This window comes from Oncorhynchus nerka, linkage group LG16, assembly GCF_034236695.1.
Source record: "Oncorhynchus nerka isolate Pitt River linkage group LG16, Oner_Uvic_2.0, whole genome shotgun sequence".
NCBI classification, from domain to species: Eukaryota; Metazoa; Chordata; class Actinopteri; order Salmoniformes; family Salmonidae; genus Oncorhynchus; species Oncorhynchus nerka.
Window position 1 is genome coordinate 48,461,430 of NC_088411.1, and position 16,939 is coordinate 48,478,368.

Genomic DNA, 16,939 nt, shown 5'->3' on the forward strand with positions numbered 1-16,939 from the left:
ATGTTGTCGTTCACGCTCATTTTTCAAAATAAAAGCCTGAAACTATGTCTAAAGGCTGTAGACACATTAGGGAAGCCATGGGAAAAGGAATCTGGTTGATATCCCTTTCAATGGGCAATAGAGATGCATAGATAAGAGTCACTTCCTGATTGGATTTTTCTCAGGTTTTCGCCTGCAATATCAGTTCTGTTATACTCACAGACAATATTTTTACAGTTTTGGAAACTTTAGAGTGTGCTAAGATGTCAATTATATGCATATTCCAGCATCTGGTCCTGAGAAATAGCCCATTTACTTTGGGACGTTATTTTTCCAAAAAATGAAAATAGTGCCTCCTAGTTTCAAGAGGTTAAGGGTGTGCTCCTAATCTCAGCTCGTTACCTGTATAAAAGACACCTGGGGGTCAGAAATCTTTCTGATTGAGAGGGGGTCAAATACTTATTTCCCTTATTAAAATGCGAATCAATTTATAACATTTTTGACATGCGTTTTTATTGATTTTTTTGTTGTTGTTGTTGTTTATTTGTCTCTCACTGTTCAAATAAACCTTCCATTAAAATTAGACGGATAATTTCTTTGTCAGTGGGCAAAATTCCAAAATCAGCAGGGGATCAAATACTTTTTTCCCTCACTGTGTTTTGTTCGATAATGTGCATATTTATATAAAAACATCTGTTTACATTGGCGCCTTGCGTGCAGTAATGTTTTGATTCCAAAACATCTGGTGATTTTGCTGAAATACTCATAATAAACATTGATAAAAGATACAAGTGTTATTCACAGAATTAAAAATAGACTACTCTTTAACGTGCTTTTACACCTGCATTGCTTGCTGTTTGGGGTTTTAGGTTGGGTTTCTGTACAGCACTTTGAGATATCAGCTGATGTACGAAGGGCTATATAAATACATTTGATTTGATTTGGTTAATGTGTCAGATAATTTTTTTTTTTTTTAAACTCTACGGAAAAAGCATAATCTGAGAACGGTACTCAGAACCCAAAACAGCCAGAGGAATATCTGCCATTTTGGAATCAACAAAGTTAGAAACAACACCATAAATATTCACTTACCTTTGATCTTCATCAGAAGGCACTCCCAGGAATCCCAGTTTGACAATAAATTAATGATTTGTTCCATAAAGTTCCATAATTTATGTCCAAATAGCCACTTGTTGTTAGCATGTTCAGCCCAGTAAGGCACATTATCCATGTCAAACAATGTATGGAATCAATCTTTAGGATGTTTTCAACATAAAACATCAATAATGTTCCAACCGGAGTATTCCTTACGAGAGTTACGAGAGGTAACTCTGTAGGGAGCGCGCGTCATGAGACCAAGGCTCTCTGCCAGACTACTGACTCAAAGAGGTCTAATGAGCCCCTCCTTTATAGCAGAATCCTCATTCAAGTTTCAAAAGACGGTTGACATCTAGTGGAAGCTGTAGAAAGTGCAACTTTATCCATATCTCAAAGTGTATTCGGTAGGCCAAGCTTTGAAAAACTACAAACCTCAGATGTCCTACTTCCTGGTTGGATTTCTCTCAGGTTTTCGCCTGCCATATGAGTTCTGTTATACTCACAGACATCATTCAAACAGTTTTAGAAACTTCAGAGGGTTTTCTATCCAATAGTAATAATGATTTGCATATATTAGCATCTGGGTCAGAGTAGGAGGCAGTTCGCTATTCATCCAAAAGTGAAAATGCTGCCCCCTATCACAAAAAGGTTAAACTGCATTGTTGGTTTGGGGCTCGTAAGTAAGCATTTCACTAAGGTCTCCACCTGTTGTATTTGGCGCTTGTGACTAATAAAATTTGATTCGATTTGACACAGAAATTCATTTTCTTAGGGATTAATCATGCAAGCACATTACCTTTTTTATTTTGTTTTATTGCGGCACAGCGTCAGTGAGATTCAAACCTATAATCTTCTATTCTCTATTCATGGAATCAGTCCACTGCAACAACCAGGATGGAACTAGCATGACATGTTCATTTTTGTCATTTCAAACATTTCAAAGGAGACACACTACATTTACATTTTAATCATTTAGCAGACACTCTTATCCAGAGCGACTTATAGGAGCAATTAGGGTTAAGCGCCATGCTCAAGAGTACATCGTCAGAGTTTTCACCAAGTCGGCGCAGAGATTCGAACTGTCAACCTTTCAGTTACCGGCCTAACGATCTTAACCCGCTAGGCTACCTGCCACCCAGCACTCATTAAGATCAGGTGTGGCCAAATAGTGGGCGTGGCCAACACACCTGAACACACTTAACAAGATAGAGGATCGAGATGTGTTGACGCTGAGGACAGAATGTATATGTTTTTAAATAACATTCTTAGAATGTTTTCTTGTGTTTTTATAGAAAGTTTTTATAGAAAGTTTTCTTAATGTTCTGAGAACTTTAAATAGAACCATGTGGAAACCTGTAGGAAACGTTGCTGTTGTACTGAAATTCCCACATCAGAAACATATGGTTCTCAGAACGTTATGTGTTAGCTGGGTATCCTGCACCTTTCCCAGAACATTGTGGGAAGGTTGTATGAAAAATGACCCCGCTGTCACTAAGCTCTCATAAAATATGGTTCTGTGCTGCTGGTCCTGCTGAGTGGGCTGTTCTGTGTTTCTGTGAGAGCTGTGACTAGTGCATTTTAAGTGTAATTTGTGTATTGGGGTGTAGTGGCAGGGGGGTAGAGGAAGGGGCTACGCTGCTATCTAGACTTTAATCTGTGAAATTAAGACAATGTGTGGCAGATGTTGGTGAGGTGGTTAGGGGGTGGTGTGTGTGCATGTGTGTGTGCGTGCACGTGCGCTCGTGTGTGCCATAAGTTTAATGTAATAGTTTAGTACTCAGTTCAGCCAGAGGAAATGTTTCCATGTATTTTCATTAAACTTAATCATTTTCATGGAATTTCTTGCCATTTCAGCCCCATTTCCAAACAACACATTAACAGTCAGAAAAAAGCAGCCCCGGGACTCATTTGAATGTGACTTGTGCCAAGACGAGTATTTTTTTTTACACTTCATTTGAGACTATTACAGAGAGTTAAGTGCCCAGGACACACCAACCTCCCAAGGTAGAACTTGGCAAAGCAGCACATTAAGTTGTGTTGCGTCAGAAGCTTTCCTGGAAAATCTATTTTCTTGCCAAATACTTCCAGGTATATTATTATATTATATTGTAATTGATAAAACTGAAACTCACTCACTCTGCCCTGGACTATAGTTAGACTACGACCACACTGGGGGATGGAGGAGTGACCAGGTACTAGGAATGGAGCATGTGGGTCGGGGCAGAGGAGATGTAATCTTTGTTTTAGTCTGTAAGTTGTTTGTATTTGGTGTAAAAAAAAAGTGTATATATATATATATATATATATGAAAATAAACAGGTGACGGGACAATAGTTAAAAGTACTAATACAATACAATACTAATACGCAGATCGATCAAGATTGCGAAACACAAATATAGGGACAAAGTGGAAGAACAATTCAGCGGGTCGGTCATGTGGCATGGGCTCCTAACGATCACGGATTACAAAAAAAGAAAGTTAGCTAGATCGCGGTCACCAACACCACCCTACCAGACGAGCTAAACACCTTTTTCTCACACTTCAAGCACAACAACGACTGAGCAGCCGAAGCCCCTTGAGGATAATGAGGGCTTACGTACTGACGGTCTCCACAGAGGACGTATGGAAGTCTTTCAAACCCTCTCTTAAGGTCTGCCGGGCCAGATGGCATCTCTAGCCGTGTCCTCCTGAGCATGTACAGACCAGCTGGCTGTTTTGTTCTCTGACATTTTCAATCTCTCTCTAGTGAAGGCCGTTATCCCCACCTGCTTCAAGATGTCCACTATCATCCCAGTGCCCGTGAAAGGGAAAGTAACCGAAATGACTACTGACCCGTAGCCCTCACTTCCTTCATCATGAAGTGCTTAGAGAGGCTAATCAAAGACCATATCACCTCCTCCCTCCCTGACACACTCAACCCTCTCCAATTCATCTACTGCCCTGACAGATCCACGAACGAAGCAATCGCCATATTACCGCACACTGCCCTCACCCACCTGGACAAAAGGAATGCATATGTGAGGATGCTTTTCTTCGACTACAGCTCTGCTTTCAATACCATAGTGTCTTCTTAGCACAAAGTACACGGCCCTGGGTCTGAACTCCTCCCTATGCAACTGGGTCCTGGACTTCCTGACAGTCCACCCCAAGGTGGGGAAGGTAGGCAAAATTACCTCCGACACTGATTATCAACTCAGGGGCCCCACAAGGGTGTGTCCTCAGTCCCCTCTTTTACTCCCTGTATACCGACAACTAACTGGCCTCACAGTTCCAACTCCATTATCAAGTTGGCTGACGACATGACAGTAGTAGGCCTGATCACCAACAACAACTAGACAGCCTACAGGGAGGAGGTAGGCACTCTGACGGACGTGGTGCCAAGTCAACAACCTCTTCTGCAACATCAGAAATACAACGGATCTGATTGTGGATGAACCAGGCTGGACACACCCCCATCCTCATCAACGGGGTTGCCACGGAGACGGTCAAAAATATCAAGTTCCTCATTGGACTCATCTCAGAGGATCTCCCTCGTCCGCCTCCTGCCCTGAATAGCCACCGGCTACTGACTAACCTCTAACCTCTAATCTGAACCCGGAATTTTGGACAGAAAAGCTCAATGTGTCTGCAGCCTTCTCAGTGTTTTTCCCGTAGACTAAACAGACGGTCACAAACTTATTTTCCGGCAACTTTTTTTTCCCACTTCATAAATTGACTAAGCTTCTTTTCATTTAAAGGAATATGGAACATGAAAAAAAAAATTCTGCTGAGGCGCACTTTGAATATGCTAGACCTTATTATACGCTAGACCTTATTATACGCTAGACCCACGTGTACTTGTCCTCTGCCATCAAAATGTGTGACAAACAGGAAATCAGACAGACGTTTAATTGCCATCGTTAAAAAGAGGGAGATTTCAGCTTTCCGGTGCTACCACGTTTATTTCTCAACTCCTACAGTTGCAGACGTGGCATCATTTTAAACACATCAGCTATCATTCTTCTGGAAGTTAGCAGACTCTTCAAGACGAAATCTGTAGCTCAGTTGCTAAACAATTAATTTTATGAATAAATGACATACTGCCATTCATAAAGAGATTCGAAAATTGAAATTCCTTCAGTGATTTAACAGATATTATTATTATTATATTATATATTAAAAAAATAAAATAAAAATAAATAAATGCATAATATAAAGAACAAATTGTGGCAATTATATTATTATATTATATTATTATTATTATATTATATAGTAAAACTGTACATGTGACTTTAATCTCAAGAGAAGATGGATTTAATGTTAAAGGATTAATGTTTTCTTACTTAGAAAATAGTCCTGAACATAAAGACCTGGACCATATCCAAAACAACTAACAATACACTGAATTCATACATTTTCAGTCATTTTTTTGTTGTAAAATCACAGCTAATTTCACAAATCTGGGAGGTAAACTCATTAAAGTATTTAAACATTTAGCTGTGTATTTAGGATGGAATCAAGGCGTTAGAATTTATCAGAGGCCACCAAAAGAGAGCTTGTTCGAAAACAATATTAGACAACCCCTTAGACAGCCCAGATTGCCCTGGCTAGCTACCTTTTCTATTTGGCTGGCTACTCTATGTGCTGCCTTATATTGACAGTGTTTTCTCTGTTTCCCACGTTCACCTCTCCCTCTCTCTCCCTCTCTTTCTCTCTCTGTTTCTCTCTCTGTGTTTCTCTCTCTTGCTCTCTTTCTGCTCCCCCCCTCCACTCCAGACTATATAGATGGAGACGGTGGCTGGAGTAACTGGTCTCCATGCAGTGTAACCTGTGGGAACGGGAACCAGAAGAGGATCAGGTCATGTGGTTACGCCTGCAGCGCCACAGAGTCACGCACCTGTGACATGCCACCCTGCCCAGGTAAGGAGGGAGGGTTTGTGTGTGTATGTGGATCCAGGGTTGTAATCATTAGTCCAAACCGTAGAAAACAGTTGTGATGAAAGCGAGAGTTTATATTGGATAAATTCAGGTAGGTCCCTCCCCATTTGGTTGTGTTTGGTTCCTAGTGAATCCCTGGTCATCAGTTAAATCTTCTTTTAAAGGTGTTTTCTACTGCAGCATTTACAGCCAATGTGATCTTTGTGAACGTCGGGGGAAATAGTCTATCGCTACTCTTCCTGGGGTTTATTATGGATCCCCATTAGTTCCTGCCAAGGCAGCAGCTACTCTTCCTGGGGTTTATTATGGATCCCCATTAGTTCCTGCCAAGGCAGCAGCTACTCTTCCTGGGGTTTATTATGGATCCCCATTAGTTCCTGCCAAGGCAGCAGCTACTCTTCCTGGGGTTTATTATGGATCCCCGTTAGTTCCTGCCAAGGCAGCAGCTACTCTTCCTGGGGTTTATTATGGATCCACATTAGTTCCTGCCAAGGCAGCAGCTACTCTTCCTGGGGTTTATTATGGATCCCCATTAGTTCCTGCCAAGGCAGCAGCTACTCTTCCTGGGGTTTATTATGGATCCCCATTAGTTCCTGCCAAGGCAGCAGCTACTCTTCCTGGGGTTTATTATGGATCCCCATTAGTTCCTGCCAAGGCAGTTCCTGATCCCCAAGGCAGCAGCTACTCTTCCTGGGGTTTATTATGGATCCACATTAGTTCCTGCCAAGGCAGCAGCTACTCTTCCTGGGGTTTATTATGGATCCCCATTAGTTCCTGCCAAGGCAGCAGCTACTCTTCCTGGGGTTTATTATGGATCCCCATTAGTTCCTGCCAAGGCAGCAGCTACTCTTCCTGGGGTTTATTATGGATCCCCATTAGTTCCTGCCAAGGCAGCAGCTACTCTTCCTGGGGTTTATTATGGATCCCCATTAGTTCCTGCCAAGGCAGCAGCTACTCTTCCTGGGGTTTATTATGGATCCCCGTTAGTTCCTGCCAATGCAGCAGCTACTCTTCCTGGGGTTTATTAGGGATCCACATTAGTTCCTGTCAAGGCAGCAGCTACTCTTCCTGGGGTTAATTATGGATCCCCATTAGTTCCTGCCAAGGCAGCAGCTACTCTTCCTGGGGTTTGTTATGGATCCCCATTAGTTCCTGTTGCCAAGGCAGCAGCTACTCTTCCTGGGGTTTGTTATGGATCCCCATTGGTTCCTGCCAAGGCAGCAGCTACTCTTCCTGGGGTTTATTATGGATCCCCATTAGTTCCTGCCAAGGCAGCAGCTACTCTTCCTGGGGTTTGTTATGGATCCCCATTAGTTCCTGTTGCCAAGGCAGCAGCTACTCTTCCTGGGGTTTATTATGGATCCCCATTAGTTCCTGCCGAGGCAGAAGCTACTCTTCATGGGGTTTATTATGGATCCCCATTACTTCCTGTCGAGGCAGCAGCTACTCTTCCTGGGGTTTATTATGGATCCCCATTAGTTCCTGTCGAGGCAGCAGCTACTCTTCCTGGGGTTTGTTATGGATCCCCATTGGTTCCTGCCAAGGCAGCAGCTACTCTTCCTGGGGTTTATTATGGATCCCCATTAGTTCCTGCCAAGGCAGCAGCTACTCTTCCTGGGGTTTGTTATGGATCCCCATTAGTTCCTGTTGCCAAGGCAGCAGCTACTCTTCCTGGGGTTTATTATGGATCCCCATTAGTTCCTGCCGAGGCAGAAGCTACTCTTCATGGGGTTTATTATGGATCCCCATTACTTCCTGTCGAGGCAGCAGCTACTCTTCCTGGGGTTTATTATGGATCCCCATTAGTTCCTGTCGAGGCAGCAGCTACTCTTCCTGGGGTTTATTATGGATCCCCATTCGTTCCTGTCGAGGCAGCAGCTACTCTTCCTGGGGTTTATTATGGATCCCCATTAGTTCCTGCCAAGGCAGCAGCTACTCTTCCTGGGGTTTATTATGGATCCCCATTAGTTCCTGCCAAGGCAGCAGCTACTCTTCCTGGGGTTTATTATGGATCCCCATTAGTTCCTGCCAAGGCAGCAGCTACTCTTCCTGGGGTTTATTATGGATCCCCATTAGTTCCTGTGCCAAGGCAGCAGCTACTCTTCCTGGGGTTTATTATGGATCCCCATTAGTTCCTGTCGAGGCAGCAGCTACTCTTCCTGGGGTTTATTATGGATCCCTGTTAGTTCCTGCCAAGACAGCAGCTACTCTTCCTGGGGTTTATTATGGATCCCCATTAGTTCCTGCCAAGGCAGCAGCTACTCTTCCTGGGGTTTATTATGGATCCCCGTTAGTTCCTGTCGAGGCAGCAGCTACTCTTCCTGGGGTTTATTATGGATCCCTGTTAGTTCCTGCCAAGACAGCAGCTACTCTTCCTGGGGTTTATTATGGATCCCCATTAGTTCCTGCCAAGGCAGCAGCTACTCTTCCCGGTTATCCAACAACATTAAGGCAGTTATATACAATTTAAAACATTACAATACTTTTCACAACTCATTGTGTTTCCTCAGGCCACTATTGTATTACCATATATCTACAAAATCTACAAAATCCATGTGTACGTGTGTGTGTGTCTCTTCACTGTCCCCACTGTTCCATAAGGTGTATTTCTATCTGGTTTTAAAATCTGATTCTACTGCTGCATCAGTTACCTGATGTGGAATAGAGTTCCATGTAGTCATGGCTCTATGTAGTACTGTGGAGTAGAGTTCCATGTATTCATGGCTCTATGTAGTACTGTGGAATAGAGTTCCATGTAGTCATGGCTCTATGTAGTACTGTGCACCTCCCATAGTCTGTTCTGGACTTGGGGACTGTGAAGAGACCTCTGGTGGCATGTCTTGTGGGGTATGCATGGGTGTCTGAGCTGTGAGATAGTAGTTTAAAACAGACAGCTCAGTGCATTCAACATGTCAATACTTCACACAAATACAAGTAGTGATGAAATCAATCTCTCTCCTTTGAGGCAGGAGAGATTGACATGCATATGATTCATGGCAGCTCTCCTGGTACATTTAAGAGCTCGCCGTGCTGCCCTGTTTGTGGCACCTGACAACACGACTGAACAGTAGTCTAGGTGCGACAACTAGGGGCCTGTAGGACCTGCCTTTGTTGATAGTGTTGTTAAGAAGGCAGACCAGCGCTTTATTATAGATGTAGAAGTGATAAGCTCGTCTGTTACATGGGGGGGCGGCAGGGTAGCCTAGTGGTTAGAGCGTTGGACTAGGAACTGAAAGGTTGCAAGTTCGAATCCCCGAGCTGACAAGGTACAAATCTGTCGTTCTGCTCTTGAACAGGCAGTTAACCCACTGTTCCTAGGCCATCATTGACAATAATAATTTGTTCTTAACTGACTTGCCTAGTTAAATAAAGGTAAAATAAAATAAAATAAAAACATCATTCACTGACCATGTGTCTGTCTAAAGGTATTGAAGATGCGTTCAAGACAGCCACCACTGAGGTCAGTCTACTGGCTGGAACAGATCAGTTCAACGCTACAGAGCTCTTTGGTGTCGGTAAGATTCTTTACTCTCTTTTTATTTTCATCAGATTCATCCCTTCTAGCTATGTGTCAGGTTCTTCAAACATGATTCTATTTAGCGTTAGTGTCCAACTCAGGGTTGGGATCCCATGTCGATTCAGTCCCATGTCGATTCAGTCCCATGTATTTTCAGTCTCAATTTCCATTTACGTCCTGACTCTACTAAATTAGTAATCGACTCCAAACCCGGGTCCAGTCTTCTCTGCACAGTCCATTGATTTTTAGTGGGAATTCCTGCTCTTGTCATTGTATTTCTATGGTCCACCCTGCACAGTTCAGCCTTCCTGGGCCTGCTTATCATTCCTCAGACCTTCACTGGGCCTGCTTATCATTCCTCAGACCTTCACTGGGCCTGCTTATCATTCATCAGACCTTCACTGTGCCTGCGTATCATTCCTCAGACCTTCACTGGGCCACATTTCTTCACTGGGATGGAGGAGGAGAAAGAGGAGAGGAAGAACACAGCAAACTCTGCTCTGCGATCTGATCTCTGTGATCTGGTCCCAATAACCTGCTCTGCCATCTGGTCCCAATAACCTGCTCTGCCATCTGGTCCCAATAACCTGCTCTGTGATCTGGTCCCAATAACCTGCTCTGTGATCTGGTCCCAATAACCTGCTCTGTGATCTGGTCCCAATAACCTGCTCTGTGATCTGGTCCCAATAACCTGCTCTGCCATCTGGTCCCAATAACCTGCTCTGCCATCTGGTCCCAATAACCTGCTCTGCCATCTGGTCCCAATAACCTGCTCTGCCATCTGGTCCCAATAACCTGCTCTGCCATCTGGTCCCAATAACCTGCTCTGTGATCTGGTCCCAATAACCTGCTCTGCCATCTGGTCCCAATAACCTGCTCTGCCATCTGGTCCCAATAACCTGCTCTGCCATCTGGTCCCAATAACCTGCTCTGCCATCTGGTCCCAATAACCTGCTCTGCCATCTGGTCCCAATAACCTGCTCTGCCATCTGGTCCCAATAACATACTCTTTGATCTGGTCCCAATAACCTGCTCTGCGATCTGGTCCCAATAACATGCTCTGCCATCTGGTCCCAATAACCTGCTCTGCCATCTGGTCCCAATGACCTGCTCTGTGATCTGGTCCCAATAACCTGCTCTGCCATCTGGTCCCAATAACCTGCTCTGCCATCTGGTCCCAATAACCTGCTCTGTGATCTGGTCCCAATAACCTGCTCTGCCATCTGGTCCCAATAAGATGCTCTGTGATCTGGTCCCAATAACCTGCTCTGCCATCTGGTCCCAATAACCTGCTCTGCCATCTGGTCCCAATAAGATGCTCTGTGATCTGGTCCCAATAACCTGCTCTTTGATCTGGTCCCAATAACCTGCTCTGCCATCTGGTCCCAATAACCTGCTCTGCCATCTGGTCCCAATAACCTGCTCTGCCATCTGGTCCCAATAACCTGCTCTGCCATCTGGTCCTAATAACCTGCTCTGCCATCTGGTCCCAATAACCTGCTCTGTGATCTGGTCCCAATAACATGCTCTGTGATCTGGTTTTAACACGCTCTGTGATCTGGTCCCAATAACCTGCTCTGTGATCTGGTTTTAACATGCTCTTTGATCTGGTCCCAATAACCTGCTCTGCCATCTGGTCCCAATAACCTGCTCTGCCATCTGGTCCCAATAACCTGCTCTGCCATCTGGTCCCAATAACCTGCTCTGCCATCTGGTCCCAATAACCTGCTCTGCCATCTGGTCCCAATAACCTGCTCTGCCATCTGGTCCCAATAACCTGCTCTGCCATCTGGTCCCAATAACCTGCTCTGCCATCTGGTCCCAATAACCTGCTCTGCCACCTGGTCCCAATAACCTGCTCTGTGATCTGGTCCCAATAACCTGCTCTGCCATCTGGTCCCAATAACCTGCTCTGCCACCTGGTCCCAATAACCTGCTCTGTGATCTGGTCCCAATAACCTGCTCTGCCATCTGGTCCCAATAACCTGCTCTGCCATCTGGTCCCAATAACCTGCTCTGCCACCTGGTCCCAATAACCTGCTCTGCCACCTGGTCCCAATAACCTGCTCTGCTACCTGGTCCCAATAACCTGCTCTGCCACCTGGTCCCAATAACCTCAGCCAGGAGAAACACGCACATCTTTATTTTGATACAACTTTAACATGCTGCACATAGCGACCTAGCAATAACGCCTGCAAAATATGTCTACGGGACCAATACGATATTTGGCAATATGCACATTGTTACGTCAAACCAATAAAGCTATTTTTTAAATGAAATAAAGGGACCGAGCGAGAGGGGAAGAGAGCGAGAGATCCAGACTAACTAACTCTGTCTCTTCTAGACCCAGACAGCTGTAGGGAGAGATCCAGGCTAACTAACTCTGTCTCTTCTAGACCCAGACAGCTGTAGGGAGAGATCCAGACTAACTCTGTCTCTTCTAGACCCAGACAGCTGTAGGGAGAGATCCAGACTAACTCTGTCTCTTCTAGACCCAGGCAGCTGTAGGGAGAGATCCAGGCTAACTAACTCTGTCTCTTCTAGACCCAGGCAGCTGTAGGGAGAGATCCAGACTAACTAACTCTGTCTCTTCTAGACCCAGACAGCTGTAGGGAGAGATCCAGGCTAACTAACTCTGTTTCATCTAGACCCAGACAGCTGTAGGGAGAGATCCAGACAAACTCTGTCTCTTCTAGACCCATACAGCTGTAGGGAGAGATCCAGACTAACTCTGTCTCTTCTAGACCCAGACAGCTGTAGGGAGAGATCCAGACTAACTCTGTCTCTGTCTCTAATGTCTTCTAGACCCAGACAGCTGTAGGGAGAGATCCAGACTAACTCGGTCTCTTCTAGACACAGACAGCTGTAGGGAGAGATCCAGACTAACTAACTCTGTCTCTTCTAGACCCAGACAGCTGTAGGGAGAGATCCAGACTAACTCTGTCTCTGTCTAATGTCTACTAGACCCAGACAGCTGTAGGGAGAGATCCAGACTAACTCGGTCTCTTCTAGACCCAGACAGCTGTAGGGAGAGATCCAGGCTAACTAACTCTGTCTCTTCTAGACCCAGACAGCTGTAGGGAGAGATCCAGACTAACTCTGTCTCTGTCTCTAATGTCTACTAGACCCAGACAGCTGTAGGGAGAGATCCAGACTAACTCTGTCTCTTCTAGACCCAGACAGCTGTAGGGAGAGATCCAGACTAACTCTGTCTCTGTCTCTCATGTCTTCTAGACCCATACAGCTGTAGGGAGAGATCCAGACTAACTCTGTCTCTGTCTCTAATGTCTTCTAGACCCAGACAGCTGTAGGGAGAGATCCAGACTAACTCTGTCTCTGTCTCTAATGTCTTCTAGACACAGACAGCTGTAGGGAGAGATCCAGACTAACTCTGTCTCTGTCTCTAATGTCTTCTAGACACAGACAGCTGTAGGGAGAGATCCAGACTAACTCTGTCTCTGTCTCTAATGTCTTCTAGACACAGACAGCTGTGAACGCTGGATGAACTGTAAGTCTGAGTTCCTGAAGAAATACATGATCAAAGTCTCCAACGACCTCCCCAGCTGCCCCTGCTCCTACCCCACCGAGGTGGCCTACAGCACGGCCGACGTCCCCGACCCCGCCACACGCCGGGACATCCGCTGGAAAGACGCCAGCGGCCCCAAGGAGAAACTAGAGATCTACAAACCCACGGCCCGGTACTGCATCCGCTCCATGTTAACTCTAGAGTCCACTACTCTGGCCGCACAGCACTGCTGCTACAATGACAACATGAAGCTCATCACCCGGGGTAAAGGAGCAGGAACACCCAACCTCATCAGCAACGAGTTCTCTGCTGACCTCCACTACAAGGTCGACGTCCTGCCCTGGATCATCTGTAAGGGGGACTGGAGTCGCTATAACCAGGTCAGGCCTCCTAACAACGGGCAGAAGTGCCCAGACAACCCCCTGGATGAGGATTACATCAAACAAGTTGAGGAGGCATGGGAGTTTTAGAACTGGAGAGATGAACATATTAAAGGGAAAAACATGTGAAATATTTGTACGAATCTTGAACTTCAATTGCTGCTTCAAACCATCCAAAGCTAGAGTCCAAATGAACAGGTCTGTCTGTTGATATCAGACAACGTATTGCTCACATGGACACATCATTGTCCTCAACAGAGACTATGGACTTTATTTTAATAAAACCTAACTCAAATGGTAAATCTAACCACTGTCGCTAGGGCTACAGGTTCGGGGGCGTGTCAGAAATATTTTTTTGCTATTTTCATAACCAGAATGATTGTCCCAGTAGAAGGCGGTGGTGCATAAGGGCTGGGTTTTGATGGCAGGCGGTGGTGCATAAGGGCTGGGTTTTGATGGCAGGAGGTGGTGCATAAGGGCTGGGTTTGGATAGCAGGCGGTGGTGCATAAGGGCTGCGTTTTGATGGCAGGCGGTGGTGCTTAAGGGCTGGGTTTTGATGGCAGGTGGTGGTGCATAAGGGCTGGGTTTTGATAGCAGGCGGTGGTGCATAAGGGCTGGGTTTTGATAGCAGGCGGTGGTGCATAAGGGCTGGGTTTTGATAGCAGGCGGTGGTGCATAAGGGCTGGGTTTTGATAGCAGGCGGTGGTGCATAAGGCTGGGTTTTGATAGCAGGCGGTGGTGCATAAGGGCTGGGTTTTGATGGCAGGCGGTGGTGCATAAGGGCTGGGTTTTGATAGCAGGCGGTGGTGCATAAGGGCTGGGTTTTGATAGCAGGCGGTGGTGCATAAGGGCTGGGTTTTGATAGCAGGCGGTGGTGCATAAGGGCTGGGTTTTGATAGCAGGCGGTGGTGCATAAGGGCTGGGTTTTGATGGCAGGCGGTGGTGCATAAGGGCTGGGTTTTGATGGCAGGCGGTGGTGCATAGGGGCTGGGTTTTGATAGCAGGCGGTGGTGCATAAGGGCTGGGTTTTGATGAATGAACAAGTTGATGCTACAGAATGTCGAAGGCTTGTTGACCCCTCACTCGCCAATCAGAATGGGCTCCATGGCTAAATTATGTGGTTTCTTCAAGCTGTGTATTTATGGTATTTTATGTATTGCGTTGTCATCAACTCCTATGTTAGTCCGTAATAGTTTGTTAAAGAGCCTACAGAAACATGTAGACCTATACTATATTTACTAAACATAGTACATTTTGTAGTAAATGTTTTTGAACAGTAATTGCTTCAATATGCAAATATATTGTTAACATAGCATTCACCCTGATATACAGAGAACGTATGTGAACCCTTTCAATGACCTGGATTTCTGCATAAATTGGTCATAAATTTGATCTTCATCAAGGTCACAACAAGACAAACACAGTCTGCTTAAACTAATAACACACAAACAATGATAGGTTTTCATGTCTTTATTAATCACACCGTGTAAACAACTTTGTATTTAATAACTGGTTGACCCTCCTTCGGCAGCAATAACCTCACCCAAATGTTTTCTGTTGTTGTGGATCAGACCTGCAAAACGGTCAGGAGGAATTTTGGACCATTCCGCTTACTCTTAACAACCTCCTTACCATCAGCCAAACACAGTATCATAACACAGTCTCCTTACCATCAGCCAAACACAGTATCATCACAACACAGTCTCCTTACCATCAGCCAAACACAGTATCATAACAACACAGGCTCCTTACCATCAGCCAAACACAGTATCATAACAACACAGGCTCCTTACCATCAGCCAAACACAGTATCATAACACAGTCTCCTTACCATCAGCCAAACACAGTATCACAACACAGCCTCCTTACCATCAGCCAAACACAGTATCACAACACAGCCTCCTTACCATCAGCCAAACACAGTATCACAACATAGCCTCCTTACCATCAGCCAAACACAGTATCACAACACAGCCTCCTTACCATCAGCCAAACACAGTATCACAACATAGCCTCCTTACCATCAGCCAAACACAGTATCACAACACAGCCTCCTTACCATCAGCCAAACACAGTATCACAACACAGCCTCCTTACCATCAGCCAAACACAGAACCTTCATGTGTATGATATATGCCTCTGTAATGATCAATGTAATGATTAAAAGTAAAACTGCATAATGGATTTTGCCAATATTCTGTCTGATAATTCTTTAAGTTTTGGGGTTAAAAAGGACAGTTTGATGATTCAGAAAAAAAATGTAGATTTTGATGTTATTTTAATTTGTTTCTGATTGGTCAAAAGGAGAACTCCGGTATCTCCATTGCCCAATTGGACACTATGTTTTGAGTGACATCCACCCTGACCCATCAGAAGCTATAGAGAGACACCCCTGACCTATCAGAAGCTATAGAGAGACACCCCTGACCTATCAGAAGCTATAGAGAGACACCCCTGACCTATCAGAAGCTATAGAGAGACACCCCTGACCTATCAGAAGCTATAGAGAGACACCCCTGACCTATCAGAAGCTATAGAGAGACACCCCTGACCTATCAGAAGCTATAGAGAGACACCCCTGACCTATCAGAAGCTATAGAGAGACACCCCTGACCTATCAGAAGCTATAGAGAGACACCCCTGACCTATCAGAAGCTATAGAGAGAAACCCCTGACCTATCAGAAGCTATAGAGAGACACCCCTGACCTATCAGAAGCTATAGAGAGAAACCCCTGACCTATCAGAAGCTATAGAGAGACACCCCTGACCTATCAGAAGCTATAGAGAGACACCCCTGACCTATCAGAAGCTATAGAGAGACACCCCTGACCCATCAGAAGCTATAGAGAGACACCCCTGACCTATCAGAAGCTATAGAGAGAAACCCTGACCTATCAGAAGCTATAGAGAGAAACCCCTAAACCTATCAGAATCGGAAAGGGTCTCTGTGCTGTGGATAATACAGTTATCCCATTGGAGCTGAGTGTATAGGGGAGGAGCAACATCAGAATCCAGAGCCAAATCTTGTGTGTTAGCTATGACATGCATGTTAAGTCTGTCAAGAGTGAATTATCATGACCACGGCTCCCATCCAGAACCTGTGGCGGGATGGGTCACCATTCTACTAGTTTCCCACTACCAGACATAACACACAGACTGGCTGTGGTCAGGGCTAGCTTTCTACCGCCCTCTCCCAAAGGTGACTTGGGCAGATATATGATATTCCGGGTCCCATATGTGATTATACACTTGTTTATTTAGAATGCACTTGTTTATTTTTGTTGTTGTTGACGAACCCGATCTGCTCTCCACTCTGCCCTCGACTCTGCCCTCCACTCTACCCTATGGATCTGCTCTCCACTCTGCCCTATGGATCTGCTCTCCACTCTGCCCTATGGATCTGCTCTCCACTCTACCCTATGGATCTGCTCTCCACTCTACCCTATGGATCTGCTCTCCACTCTACCCTATGGATCTGCTCTCCACTCTACCCTATGGATCTGCCCTCCACTCTGCCCT

At 45.2% G+C, this 16,939-nt stretch overlaps 1 protein-coding gene across 1 annotated transcript in view; it reads left to right on the forward strand.

Annotated features, from left to right (window-relative positions):
- Nucleotides 1–15,601, forward strand: part of LOC115125578 (isthmin-1-like) — a 31,095-nt gene extending 15,494 nt beyond the window's left edge. Inside the window, exons 4-6 of the mRNA XM_065002717.1 lie at nt 5,834–5,977; nt 9,421–9,510; nt 12,991–15,601. Of these exons, the coding sequence (XP_064858789.1) occupies nt 5,834–5,977; nt 9,421–9,510; nt 12,991–13,508 (752 nt within the window). The 3' untranslated portion in view covers nt 13,509–15,601. The remainder of the gene's footprint in view (nt 1–5,833; nt 5,978–9,420; nt 9,511–12,990) is intronic.
- The last annotated feature ends 1,338 nt before the right edge of the window (nt 15,602–16,939 follow it).